We start from the raw sequence: 12,818 nt of genomic DNA, 5'->3' as shown, positions 1-12,818 counted from the left end.
CACAGCGGCGGATCTACACGTGAGCCCAGCAGCTCGCAATTAAAATTAATTTTTTAATATTAAAAAATAATTTTTAATAATAAATTAGTCTAAAAAAAAACTAAAACCCACCCCAAAATCTATAATATACAATTTTACATCTTAAAAAAAATTTAGCCTCCCTTACATAATTTTCTAAACTGGTCCCTACTTACTGACAACCCAAACCCTTATAAAAAGGCCATGCACGTCAATATATCCTCTCACTAGCTACTGCCTCCACTCCCACTTGTTTGCTCCAACTCAAACCCCCTCTTTTAGGGTAAAATTAAGTTACTCCACATTCCAAGTCATGGATACGTCCTTTTCTTTCAACCCTTGGTTGGTTTTGTGTCTTGTATTGGCAGTAGCTGCTGCTGCTGCTCCCAAAGCCCAGTCTCGGGCTTTCTTCATCTTCGGTGATTCCCTCGTCGACAATGGCAACAACGACTACTTGGCCACTACTGCTCGGGCCGACTCTCCTCCTTACGGCATCGACTTCCCTGGTCATCGTCCCACCGGCCGGTTTTCTAATGGCCTTACCATCCCCGACATTATTAGTTAAGTTTTTGTGTTGCTCATGCATGCATGCAACTTTGCTCTTAAATATGAACATGAACAATAATGATACATCAGCTAACCTAGCTAGTAGTGTTAACTACATTGACTGACCGACCCACTAAGTTCATCACTCCTGATGAAAACCAATAATTTGACCCAGTCCAACAACTTAATAGACGTCACTAGGTCCATCAACTTAGCACTGTCCTACAAATATTTGGGCGGTTTTATTTTTCTGCCTCTAGACCTTTTATTTTTTATTTTCCCACGAAGAATAAAATTAGAAAAATGACTTTTTGCTTCCAACTTTATAGATAACACTCAACATAACAAGAACATCTTTGTAGGGTACATATTATTGTTGGCACAATTTTTTCTTTTTAATTCTGTTATTAGGATAACTGTATAATTAGATATATACTAGAGGGGTGGTACGTACTTATTAAAAAAGAATTTAAATAAAAGTTTATTAGATAGCCTTTTGACAACAGCTAGCTATTTAAATTTTAAATTTTTAAACGAAGCTTTGAACAAAATGAGGTTTTTTATGATGGTAAAATTGTTTTACAAGTTAATAACATATTATTTACAGATCATATAAGTTCATATATATTGGTTAACATAGTTAATTTTGTTTTCTTAAGTAAAATATATAAAAAAAAATATTTTAAAAAATACTTTAACAGAATCTCATAACACCAAAAACTTGATATTTGCTCATAAGATAATATAAATCAATAAAATATAAGAGTGATTAATAATATAAATGTAATAATTTGATCAGGTGAGCATATGGGCACAGAATCGCCAATGCCATACCTTAGTCCAATGCTGAAGCATGAGAAGCTGCTTGTGGGTGCCAACTTCGCCTCCGCTGGTGTTGGAATCCTCAATGACACCGGAATACAGTTTGTACGTACCACTCTCTCTGTTTAGCATTTAATTGCTAAAATACCAGTGGCCCATCATCATTAATGCCACTTTTAATTGCGAAAGCATGCATGATTAGGATCTGATTTAGGAAGCTAATTAAGTAGGTGTCGGTTTGATGCACATGCAGCTGAACATAATCCGAATATTTAAGCAATTGGAGTACTTCGAGCAGTACCAGACGAGGGTGAGTCGTATGATTGGGACTGAGCAGACCCAGAGACTCGTTAATCAAGCATTTGTTCTCATAACCCTCGGCGGCAATGATTTTGTCAACAACTACTACTTGGTTCCCTTCTCCGCCCGATCTCGGCAGTATTCGCTCCCGGACTACGTGCGCTATCTCATCTCCGAGTACCGGAAAGTTCTATCGGTAATCCTAACTAACTTAAAGTTGATTAATTAATTATCATCGATCTGCCTCTACTCCCCCCCACTCATTTGTTTATGGCAACGGCAGTGGCAATTTTATAGAGAAACTTCAATGGCCTCCTCAACAAATGAACTCTAGGTTATATATATATGTAGGCAATAGTTTTAGCTGAGTTATATACAGATGGTAGTGACGCATATTTTCTAGTACATAAATGCCCACATACATGTATGCTACGGCGATTGCAGAGGCTGTATGAACTGGGGGCTCGACGAGTTCTAGTGACGAGCACCGGGCCGATGGGTTGCGTGCCGGCGGAATTGGCGCAGCGCAGCCCCGACGGCCAATGTGTGGTGGAATTGCAGCGAGCTGCGAACTTGTTCAACCCACAACTTGCCCAGATGCTGAATGCCCTCAACCAACAAATAGGAAGCGACGTTTTCATAGCTGCTAATGCCTTTCGAATGCACATGGATTTCATCTCAAATCCTCGAGCATATGGTACGTTCTTACGTAGCTCATCGCCCTCGCTTTTCAAATTAATGTTCTCTTTTTGGTTTTTTAAATTGCTACCTGTCGTTAATTTCATATAATAATTTTATCTAAACTTCATTTTATTTGTTAGCTACAATTAATTATATTGAATTTTAACCATCTATCTATATAATTAATTAATGGGTTTTTATGTGGCCTTGGCCATGGGGTATGAAAGAATAATTAATAAGTACCTCCCAATAATGGAAGGATAATCTAATTTCATAATTAATGAAGCAATACTCGGTCACCAATCAAATCAATCCACACCACCACCAACATATTATATATCATTAATAATCAAGTGGCTTAGTACATATCATGATCACTCGACAATTAAAATATATGATATTTGCTTCTTAAAGTGTAAAATATCAAAATTAGATATTTAAATATTAAAAATTAATAGTCTAGATTCTTATGATAATTGAGAATAAATAGATTCATTATTTATGTTAGGTAAGATATTACATTACATAAAAAAACCACGTTAGTAAGACATGTTAGATTAGATTTAATATATAAATATAATATTATTTTAATAATTTAGATATCAATTATTGATATTTTATATTTTAAAAAATAAATATCATATTTTTTAATTATGGAGAGCACATTTATATATGTTAAGCCTGATCAAGCACCAAGTACAAGTTGTTTCATCTATTCTTAATTATTCAACTCATCCAATTAATTACACAATTTTAACGGACGACTAATAAATAGAACTTTCCTTTTATACAGTAAGTTATTGCACATGATTTTGACACCATGCCATAATCCATAATCATATTACACAATGCACTAGAAAAACCCATTAATAAACTGATGTCAAACAATTGAGTTTAATATTTAATATTGAGCTTGACAGAAATATATACTAATGAATTAATATTGGATTGTGTGGTTGAGTAGGGTTTGTGACATCAAAGATAGCATGTTGCGGGCAAGGACCCTACAATGGGTTGGGACTTTGCACGCTGGCATCCAACCTGTGCCCCAACAGAGACATCTTCGCCTTCTGGGATCCCTTCCATCCTTCAGAAAGAGCCAACAGATTCATAGTGCAGAGGCTATTGACCGGCTCCGGCGAGTACATGAACCCCATGAATCTCAGCACCATCATGGCCTTGGACTCCACCACCTAATCCTAATCCTAATCCTATCTATCTATCTATCAATCTATCCAGTGCCAATATATTTTCTTCTCCACAAATGCTATATATAAATATTTGTCTTAAATTAATGGTGTTAGTGTTTTCTTAATTAATTGTTGCTTTGCTCTAAAATGTGATGAAACTAGAGGAGTACTGTGTGATATGCTTCGGTTTCTGCTTCCATTGTTTGCATGATGATGATTAGGCAGCTTCATCAATAATATACAGCGTTTGTATGAGAGCCCCAGCAAGGAGCTTTCCTTTCAGTTTTGTATTCCTTCCCTCTTATTTGTCAAGAATGTGTTGTGGTGGCCAATGTACGTACTTTATGGGGACATGTGTCTTAATTAAAGCCAATATATATATATATATACATATAGTTTTGATCTGCGTTTAGTTTATAACAAACAATTCCAATATAATGATATGGGCCCACCTATCAAATTGTTGAATTGAAAAAATTAAATAAGTGGATGTCACTTAATCATTATATTTAATTTATTACATCTGTTTAGTTTATAATATTACTTAAGAGATTAAAACTCATACATATATATATATAATAATTTGGTTTCGCGAATCAAATGCTTATCACTAGCTACAATCTAGAAATATTTAGAAGCCAATTGTTTGGGGACATGATCTATAATTGATATATCTTGTGTGATTGATCTAAGCATTTCGCGAATCAAATGCTTATCACTAGCTACAATCTAGAAATATTTAGAAGCCAATTGTTTGGGGACATGATCTATAATTGATATATCTTGTGTGATTGATCTCATATATATATATATATATATATAAACGAGTAACTCTTTCTAGAAATTGAAAAATATGTAACTATTTAGGATCAAAAACAAATTGAGATCAAATTATCAAAAACACAATCGAACATAAATGTTTTGTTGTTTTATTTTTATATACTTAGTTTTGATGATAAAAAATAATATTTTATTTAATCCCTAAGTTGTGAATCAAGGTTGTATTTTTTAACATAAATCAATTTCAATATCAAGTATTATTTTATGAGAATGAAAATCAAATGAATTTCAAGTATCGAGAATTCAAAGTCATATTTTTCTAAGTCAGGTTAGAACACCTTATAAGGAGACATATATGAAAATGTTTTAGTTTTAGAAAACTAACTCCCGGTAATTCAATAGTTAACATTCATTAGTGATAAAATTATTTTTAACGAATTTTTCAAGAAATAGAAAGTGTATATCTTGGAGGTGGTAAAATCGCAAAATCCTAAGTTTCTAATAAAATCCAAATTCAACTTTTTTATTTTTATGGATTTTGATTTTTTTGATATTTTTATTGAATTCAAATGAAGGGTACTTTCTTATTTATATTTATGTATTAAAGTAAATGGAAGGTAAAATATAAATTAAACAAAATGAGGACATGTAAATATGTTGTAATGTTGTCAAGCTTCATTCTGTTGAAAATCTTCTTCATCTATCGACTGTGTGATTCAATCTGTCGACTATGCCCATAAATAGTCGACTATGTGCTTAAGGATAGTCGACTATGCCTATTGTTCTGTCGACTATATTTCATTTTGTCGACTATTGTGAAAAGATAGTCGACTATACTATTTATTCTGTCGACTATGTTTGTACATGATATTCAAAATTTTCTTTGTAATTTTTGATCTGTCGACTATGTAAAAAGGATCTGTCGACTATGAGAAGTTTTGGTTGAAAAATAGTCGACTATGTTTTCTCATCTGTTGACTATGCTTAGTTTTATTTGAAGAAATAGTCGACTAACCCATTTGATCTATCGACTATGTGTTTCACAGAAACTTACAACGGCTAGTTTTTCAATCTCCAACGGCTAGTTTCTCATTCTCCAATGGTCACAAACGGCTTCATTTCTCTTTAATCTTGTGGGAAGCTTATAAATACAAGTCATGGATGATCAAGAGCAGGCCAATGGATGGGAACGAATTGATTTTAGCGTACATTCTATATTCGTTTGTATTTACAGTGTTCTGTGCTTTCATTGTTATACTTTTCTCTCCAAGGCTTCGTTCTATTATTGTTAATACAGTCATTTAAGCCTTGTTTAATCTTGAGAGATATTGTAACTAAGAGATTCATCTTTTAGATTCTCTCACATTCTATATTTCTTATGCTTCCTAGCTTGTGTAGCTAGAGGGCCCATTTTGAGTGGGAGGTTTTGTATTTCCTAGCTAGGTGCTAAAGGGCTTGCTTGTATAAGAAAGATATTGTAATTCCTAGTCTTGGACTAGAGGACCTACTTGGTTTAAGTAAGGGGTTTTAGTGGATTGTTTGCAAAATCCTTAGTGAGGAGCTAAGGTAGTGGATTAGGCTTGGGTTAAGCCGAACCACTATAAATCCTTGTGTTTCTTGTGCTTGTGCTCTTTGATCTATTTATCTTTCCAAGCATTTCATTTTTCCTCTCTTGGTTCACATATTTATTTTTTGTAAACTTTCATCTGTCACTTTTATATATTTCACGTTTTTATTTCATAAAACCTCAATTTGTGTTAAAAAGCTTTTCAAGTTCAATTAAGTTTTTAAAATAACCAATTCACCCCCCTCTTGGTATGTGCCATAGCACCTCCCGTTCTAACAATTGGTATCAGAGCCTAACTCCTTAATTCAAGGTCTAACAACCTAAGGAGGGATCCATGGCTTTAAAGGAAGGTTATCCTATTAATGTGGCACCTTATTTTGATGGCTCATTCTATGATTTTTGGAGAAAAGAATTTGTGTATTCATGACATCCATCAATTGTAATATGTGGTATATAGTTGAAAAGGGTTTTGTTTTAAAACCAAAGATGGAATGGGATGATCGTGATAAAATGAATCTTTCTTTAAATATTAAAGCTATGCATATTTTATAGCATGCTCTAAGTGATGATATTTATGTTAAAGTTTCTAAATGCTCCAATGCTAAAGACATTTTAAACACTCTTGATTCATTATATCTTTCTAACAAATGTTGTGAGCAAGTTGATGAAAATTCATAGGTTGAAAATTTATTGAATCATCAACAAATAGAGGAGAAAGGAAGTTCCCGTACCTCTAGTGAAGAAAGCTCAAACATGTGTTTCATGGTAAATGAAGAAGAGGAGGTAACCTCTACTTCTACTCTTGTTATTGATATTGATCATGAGTCTAGTTCTTTGAATGCTAAAAATAATGACCATGATTCTTTTACAAATAAAGAGTTGTTGAATGCTTTAAATGATTTATATGTCAATTTTGAAAAGCTATGTTTGAAAAATAAAACTGTTCAAAAGAAATTAAATCTACTGTCAAATGAATTGGAAGTATTGAGATCAAATAATGAATATTTTCTTGCTTCCAATAAAGAATTTTCAAAGGAAAATGCTTTGGAAGAATTTGAATTGAAATCCTCAAATAGTGCATTAAATGAGAAATCTAGTTTAAAAGAGGAGATTTCAAACTCTTATGATCATAAAAAAAGTGTTGAAATTTTTCATAGTCCAAGAGCAAAAGTCAAAAGCTCACATTTACACACCTATCACGAAATTAAATGTTTTTACTGTTTTAAATTAGGTCACATTGCATACAATTGCCCTTTAAAAAGGAAATCATATTATGGACCTAAAATGAAATGGATTCCTAAGGAAACTATGCATTCTAGTATTTCTCGTTCTAATCCTCAAGAATCCAAGCAAGTTTTGATACCAAAAAACTCTCATGTTAATCGGAATGTGGATAAGGATAAAAAGAAAACTGTTTTCATAAAGAGGAAACAAAAGTCCTTTGCTTCACATCCTACCTATTGGTATCATTTTAGAAACAAAGGCTTTGAAAGAAAAAATGCACATAGGTTGAAACAAATTTGGGTTCCTAAGGAGGAGCTTTATGCTAACAATGGTGATCCCAAGGTGGTTTGGGCACCAAAGGCTTGTGGATAGTTACTTTTGCAGGTTGCTTGTCATCCAAATATATCACAAAGAAAAATCTTTATGGATGAATCAAGCATGAAGGAAAGAGGAAGTGAACAAGAAGATCACTCCTTATTTTACCAACCAGGTGTAAGAAAGATTTTATTAATTAAAATCTTGGTGGTACATTTCTATCCCTAAATTCTCTATGTTTAATAATTTTGATGATTTTGAATTATAAGTGTGCCATTATGATTTTGTTGAAAATTTCTATTCATAATGTCAAATATATTGGTTTCTCAAAATTAAGGGATATTTATAGTGTTTTGATATAGGCAGTGACTAAGGGGGAGAATAAAATTTGTTTCCCTAAATTTTGTGCTAGAAAATATTGTCTTGATAAATGGTCTTAAGCTCAACCTAATTAGCATATGTTAATCGTGTGATAAAAGATATCAAATATACTTTAATGCTAATTCATGTGAAGTATCTTGTCACAAAGCAAATGAAATGAAGATCATAGAAAATAGGATAGAAATTGTGCATAGACTTATTCTCATCTAGCATAAGAGAAATACCTAGTATCATTCATCTCCCATCTATTTATCTATGGCATAATGAACTAAGTCATGCAAATATGAATATGCTTCTATAATATATCCAAATGTGATTTTGTTGAAAGATTGCCTAAGCTTAAATATTGAAAAGACCACAATTGTGGTGCATGAATGAAAGGCAAATAAATAAATATATTATTTAAGCCTAACAATAGAGTCACAATCTCTAGGTCTCTAACTTCACTTTATTTAGATATTTTTGGTCCTATGAAACACTAAACTTAGGTGAAAAATAAAATGTGCAAGTTATTATGAATGATTACTCTAGGTTCACTTGATAATATTTCTTGCCTCTAAGAGTGAAAACATTTAGCCCATTTGAAATATTTTCAAAAGATAAAAGAATGTGTATTTCAAAAATTAGAAAGTGAACATGGGGATATTTTGAAATGAACAATTCAAGCACTATTGTGAAGAAAAATGATATTGGTCATAATTTTCTAGTGCTAGAACAAAATGAGGTAGTTGAAAAGAAAAAAAATCGATCTGTACAATAAATGGCTAAGAATTGTGCTATGTGACAAAATTTCTTTTTAGTCTAAGCCATTAACACCTCATGCTATATGTTGAATATGATTTCTATAAAGCCTATCTTAAAGAAAACTCCTATGAGTTATAAACCAAATGTTCCATATTTTCATTTTTTTTGGTAGTACTTGCTTTATTCTTAACAGTGGTAAAAGCTCTTTAAGAAAAAAAATTGATGCTAAGAGTTAGGAAAGAATTTTCTCAGAATATTCTACTCAAAATAAAACATATAGGGTATATATCAAAAGAACTCTTGCAGTAGAAGAATCTATTCTAGTTATAGTTAACTATGTGAGGGTTGAAGTTCCAAAACCCAAGGAAGGTGATGATAAAGAATTAGGATAAAAATCTAAAAAATTTCTCATTAGATCAAAAGAATCAAATCTATCAAATGATATTATGTTTAAACGCTTAAGGAAGAAAATGTAGCTCGTTAAAAGAGAAAATCATCATTTTCAAGAGAGAAAATATGTAGCTTGTCATTTCTCAAATAGAACCCAAAAATATTAAGGAAGCTCTAATGGATGAAAATTGGTTTATGGCTATGCAAGAAGGGCTAAATAAATTTGAAAGAAGTGGCGTATGTAATTGGTTCCAAGACCTAAAGATCACCCAACCATATGAACCAAATGATTGTTTAGAATCAAAATGGATAAAAGAGGAATAGAGCTAGATTAGTAGCTTAAGGGTATAGTCAAGAAAAAGGAAAAGATCATGATGAAATTAACCTAGGCTCCCGTAACAAGTCTAGAATCCATAAGAATGTTGTTGGCATTAGCATGCCACAAATCCTTTAAAGCTCATCAAGAGAATGTCAAGAGTGTCTTTAAGTGGTTATAAATGAGGAAGTGTATGCGGAACAAATTTCCAATCTTAAGAATCCTCAATATGAGAATTATGTGCTCAAACTCTCCAAGGCACTATATTGTTGAAAACAAGCCCCTAAGTCATGACATGAAAGTCCTAACAAATTTATTCTAGAGGAAGAATCTAAAAGAGGTCAAATAGATATAACATTACTCTAAGCCTCATAGCAAGGACATTTTATGAATCTACAAATAATCTATGTAGATAACTTTTTTTTCCTCAAATAAATCCCTATGGAATCAAAGTTGCCAATCTAATGCAAAGGGAACTTGAGATAAGTATAGTATAAAGAAGATGAAGGGATCTTTATGTCTAAACAAAAAATTACACATTCTTAAGAAATTTAATATTTTTGAAAAGTTGCATCTCAAAAGAATAGTATATCAAGCCTAAACAAATATGGGATATGCCAAATGGGGGAAAATAAGCTATATAGAAATATGATTGGACCATTGCTATATTTGATAGCTAGTAGGATGAATATCATGTTTAGTGTATACTTATATGCTAGATTACAATCCAATCCTAAGATAAGTGAACTAGGGATGATTGCATCTTGATATATTGTGTGATTAAAACATTTATTAGGAAGAGTTCTTACATATGATTTTCTTAGACTCTATAGATTTTCCATATACAATTAATCTAGAAAATATTGTTTGGAAATACTTTCTTACACTCCATAGAATCATTTATGAAGATGCCATTAGATCTTTATATTGAAATGCCCCTAACACCTTTAATTGTTTTCTATCTATAAAAGGAGATATTGTTTACAATTCCATTTTTTTAAAAATGATTAGAGCATTCACTTCAAACAAAAGATGTCTTCCATATGGCATGCTTCTTATCTCAATCATTGGTTCCAAAGTATATTAACTGGGAAATGTTCATAGAGTTTCAATCCATCCTTCCAAATTTCTTAATGATTCATCTTTAAATCGTGTGATATGCAAAATCTTATATCCCTTGAAAATATACAAAAATCTTGTGATCTAAATTGTCAAAAGCCAAGCTTGTTTTTGCATTTTGGCTATAATATGACATGCATGTATGCTTATTAGGCTAATTAGTATTTACTCTCATGTATTGCTTGAGTAAGAAATTATTCTAATACATGCTTTGTCTTTAAAAATTAAAGGATCATCTTGCTTATTGTAGATCTCTATATAAAATGATCTTATGTTATAATCCTAAGTTTAGGATATGGTACCTATGGCTTGATCTCTTATAAAGGCATTAAATATATGATTGAATGTCATGTTTTTGGGTACTTTAATGATTATGCCTTGAATCACTAGTGATCCATGACAAGTTATAAGAAATTTCCTAGTGTCTTTGTTTAGAAGGAAGTGAATTTTCATTCCATTCTCTTTCACTAAAAGTGATTATATAGTTGCTTGAATCCTATGGATGAAACAAAAGACTATGGCATAAATCCCCACAATATTCCAAATCAAATGTGCTAATACAAATGCTTTAGCCCTAGCAAAAATTCAGGGAATCTTGCTCGAAAAGTAAACATCAATTGGTATCATGTCCATGTCTATTGGAAATCAAACTCTAGATAAATCCCTATCAATTCTTGAGTTCAAGTGATTTTATCTAAAGAAGTTTAGATCCTTCATGTCTCTCAAATCTATCATTGGTAAAATCAAAGGTCTTCGTCGTCAATTTCTTAGATCTCAAAAAATTGATGAATGATATATTCTTGATGGCATATAGTATTCATGTCTTGAATCATTTATAATGCTATTTTTCTTGTATGAAATAGCTTGATTATCTTTGTGTGACAAATGTATACTTGAATATGAAATCATGCTTTATTTGCTAAAGGATCATCTTGCTTTTGGAAGTTATCTATATGTAATGATCCTATGTGATTACAAGTATGGCTAAGATTATCAAAAGACAAATGTATGTTCTTAAAGCCTATCCTTAACATGTCTTGCATTAAATCTGCCATAACTTGTTTAAGATTTATGTTTTTGGATGACCACTTATTCTTTGAACATATATATATGAGTGCATGTGGTTCATTCCTCAAAATTATGATCATTGTCATATTTTACTCTTGCGAAAATCATTTGAATTGAGACAAATTGCTATTCTATTTTTATATGAAAAATGTCTCTATATCTTAAAAACCTCCCGTATAAGTTTAAGGGGGAGTTTTTCAAAAGAGAGTCTTTCTATTTGCTTGAAATGATATATTTCACTCATATAGTGATCATTTGATGTATATGCCTATAATATGATGTATGGCTATGCAATTGATCTTGCGCTTTGACTGTTTAAATGTGAGTGATTATATGGAATGATATAGATCGGTTCTAATGTGATCATGAGTATGAAAGATGTATGAAATTTGTTTTGGCATCTCATGAGAAAGGTTTATGTATATGGCATGTGCTCAAATGTTGATATTAATGATGTCATCTTAAGGGGGAGCTATCTCTTATTTTTTTAAAAACTATATTTACTTAGTTATGTTTATCTCCAATTCATTTCTATTGAAAAGATTTTGGTTCAAGGGGGAGATTATTTATTTTAAGACTTGTGAAATCATTTGAAATGTTTTTATTTCAAAATGAAGTTTTTCAAACTATCGTTGGGGGAGAGTTAAAAATGGGGAGACAGATTATCTTTTGGTTTAAGGAAGAGTCTACTTTTTCAAAAGCCTTACCTTTTTGATTTATGACAAAAAGGGGGAGAGATTTGTTGAAATTGATTTTAAGTTTTGTCATCCTCAAAAAGGGGAAGAATGTTGTTTTACTTTTATATACTTAGTTTTGATGATGAAAAATAATATTTTATTTAATCCCTAAGTTATGAATCAAGGTTATGGTTTTCAACATAAATCAATTTCAATATCAAGTATTATTTTGTGAGAATAAAAACCAAATGAATTTCAAGTATCGAGAATTCAAAGTCATATTTTTCTAAGTCAGGTTAGAGCACCTTATAAGGAGACATATATGAAAATATTTTAGTTTTAGAAAACTAACTCCCGGTAATTCAATAGTTAACATTCTCATTAGTGATAAAATGATTTTTAGCGAATTTTTTTTCAAGAAGTAGAAAGTGTATATCTTGGAGGTGGTAAAATCGCAAAATCCTAAGTTCCTACTAAAATCCAAATTCTACTTTTTTATTCTTATGGATTTTAATTTTTTTGATATTTTTATTGAATTCAAATGGGGGGTACTTTCTTATTTACATTTATGTATTAAAGTAAATGGAAGGTAAAATATAAATTAAACAAAATGAGGACATGTAAATATGTTGTAATGTTGTCAAGCTTCATTCTGTTGAAAATCTTCTTCATCTGTCGAC

General features: G+C 31.5%; 1 protein-coding gene across 1 annotated transcript; it reads left to right on the top strand.

Moving 5' to 3' along the window:
• Positions 1–247: 247 nt before the first annotated feature.
• Positions 248–3,946, top strand: LOC127806995 (GDSL esterase/lipase At5g33370-like). The gene is made up of 5 exons (XM_052344651.1): positions 248–578; positions 1,364–1,491; positions 1,640–1,882; positions 2,131–2,383; positions 3,332–3,946. Exons 1-5 carry the CDS (start codon positions 332–334, stop codon positions 3,562–3,564), a joined length of 1,104 nt encoding a protein of 367 aa, XP_052200611.1. The 5' UTR covers positions 248–331; the 3' UTR covers positions 3,565–3,946.
• Positions 3,947–12,818: the final 8,872 nt, after the last annotated feature.

The sequence above is a fragment of the Diospyros lotus genome, chromosome 7, assembly GCF_014633365.1.
Source record: "Diospyros lotus cultivar Yz01 chromosome 7, ASM1463336v1, whole genome shotgun sequence".
Classification (NCBI taxonomy): domain Eukaryota; kingdom Viridiplantae; phylum Streptophyta; class Magnoliopsida; order Ericales; family Ebenaceae; genus Diospyros; species Diospyros lotus.
This window is presented reverse-complemented; position numbering and strand designations above follow the sequence as displayed.

Coding starts and splice junctions, on each gene's coding strand:
- LOC127806995 (XM_052344651.1), top strand. CDS start 332: ATGGATACGTCCTTTTCTTTCAACCCTTGGTTGGTTTTGTGTCTTGTA. Junction 579..1,363: donor TACCATCCCCGACATTATTA/GTTAAGTTTTTG, acceptor TAATTTGATCAG/GTGAGCATATGGGCACAGAA. Junction 1,883..2,130: donor AGTACCGGAAAGTTCTATCG/GTAATCCTAACT, acceptor CGGCGATTGCAG/AGGCTGTATGAACTGGGGGC.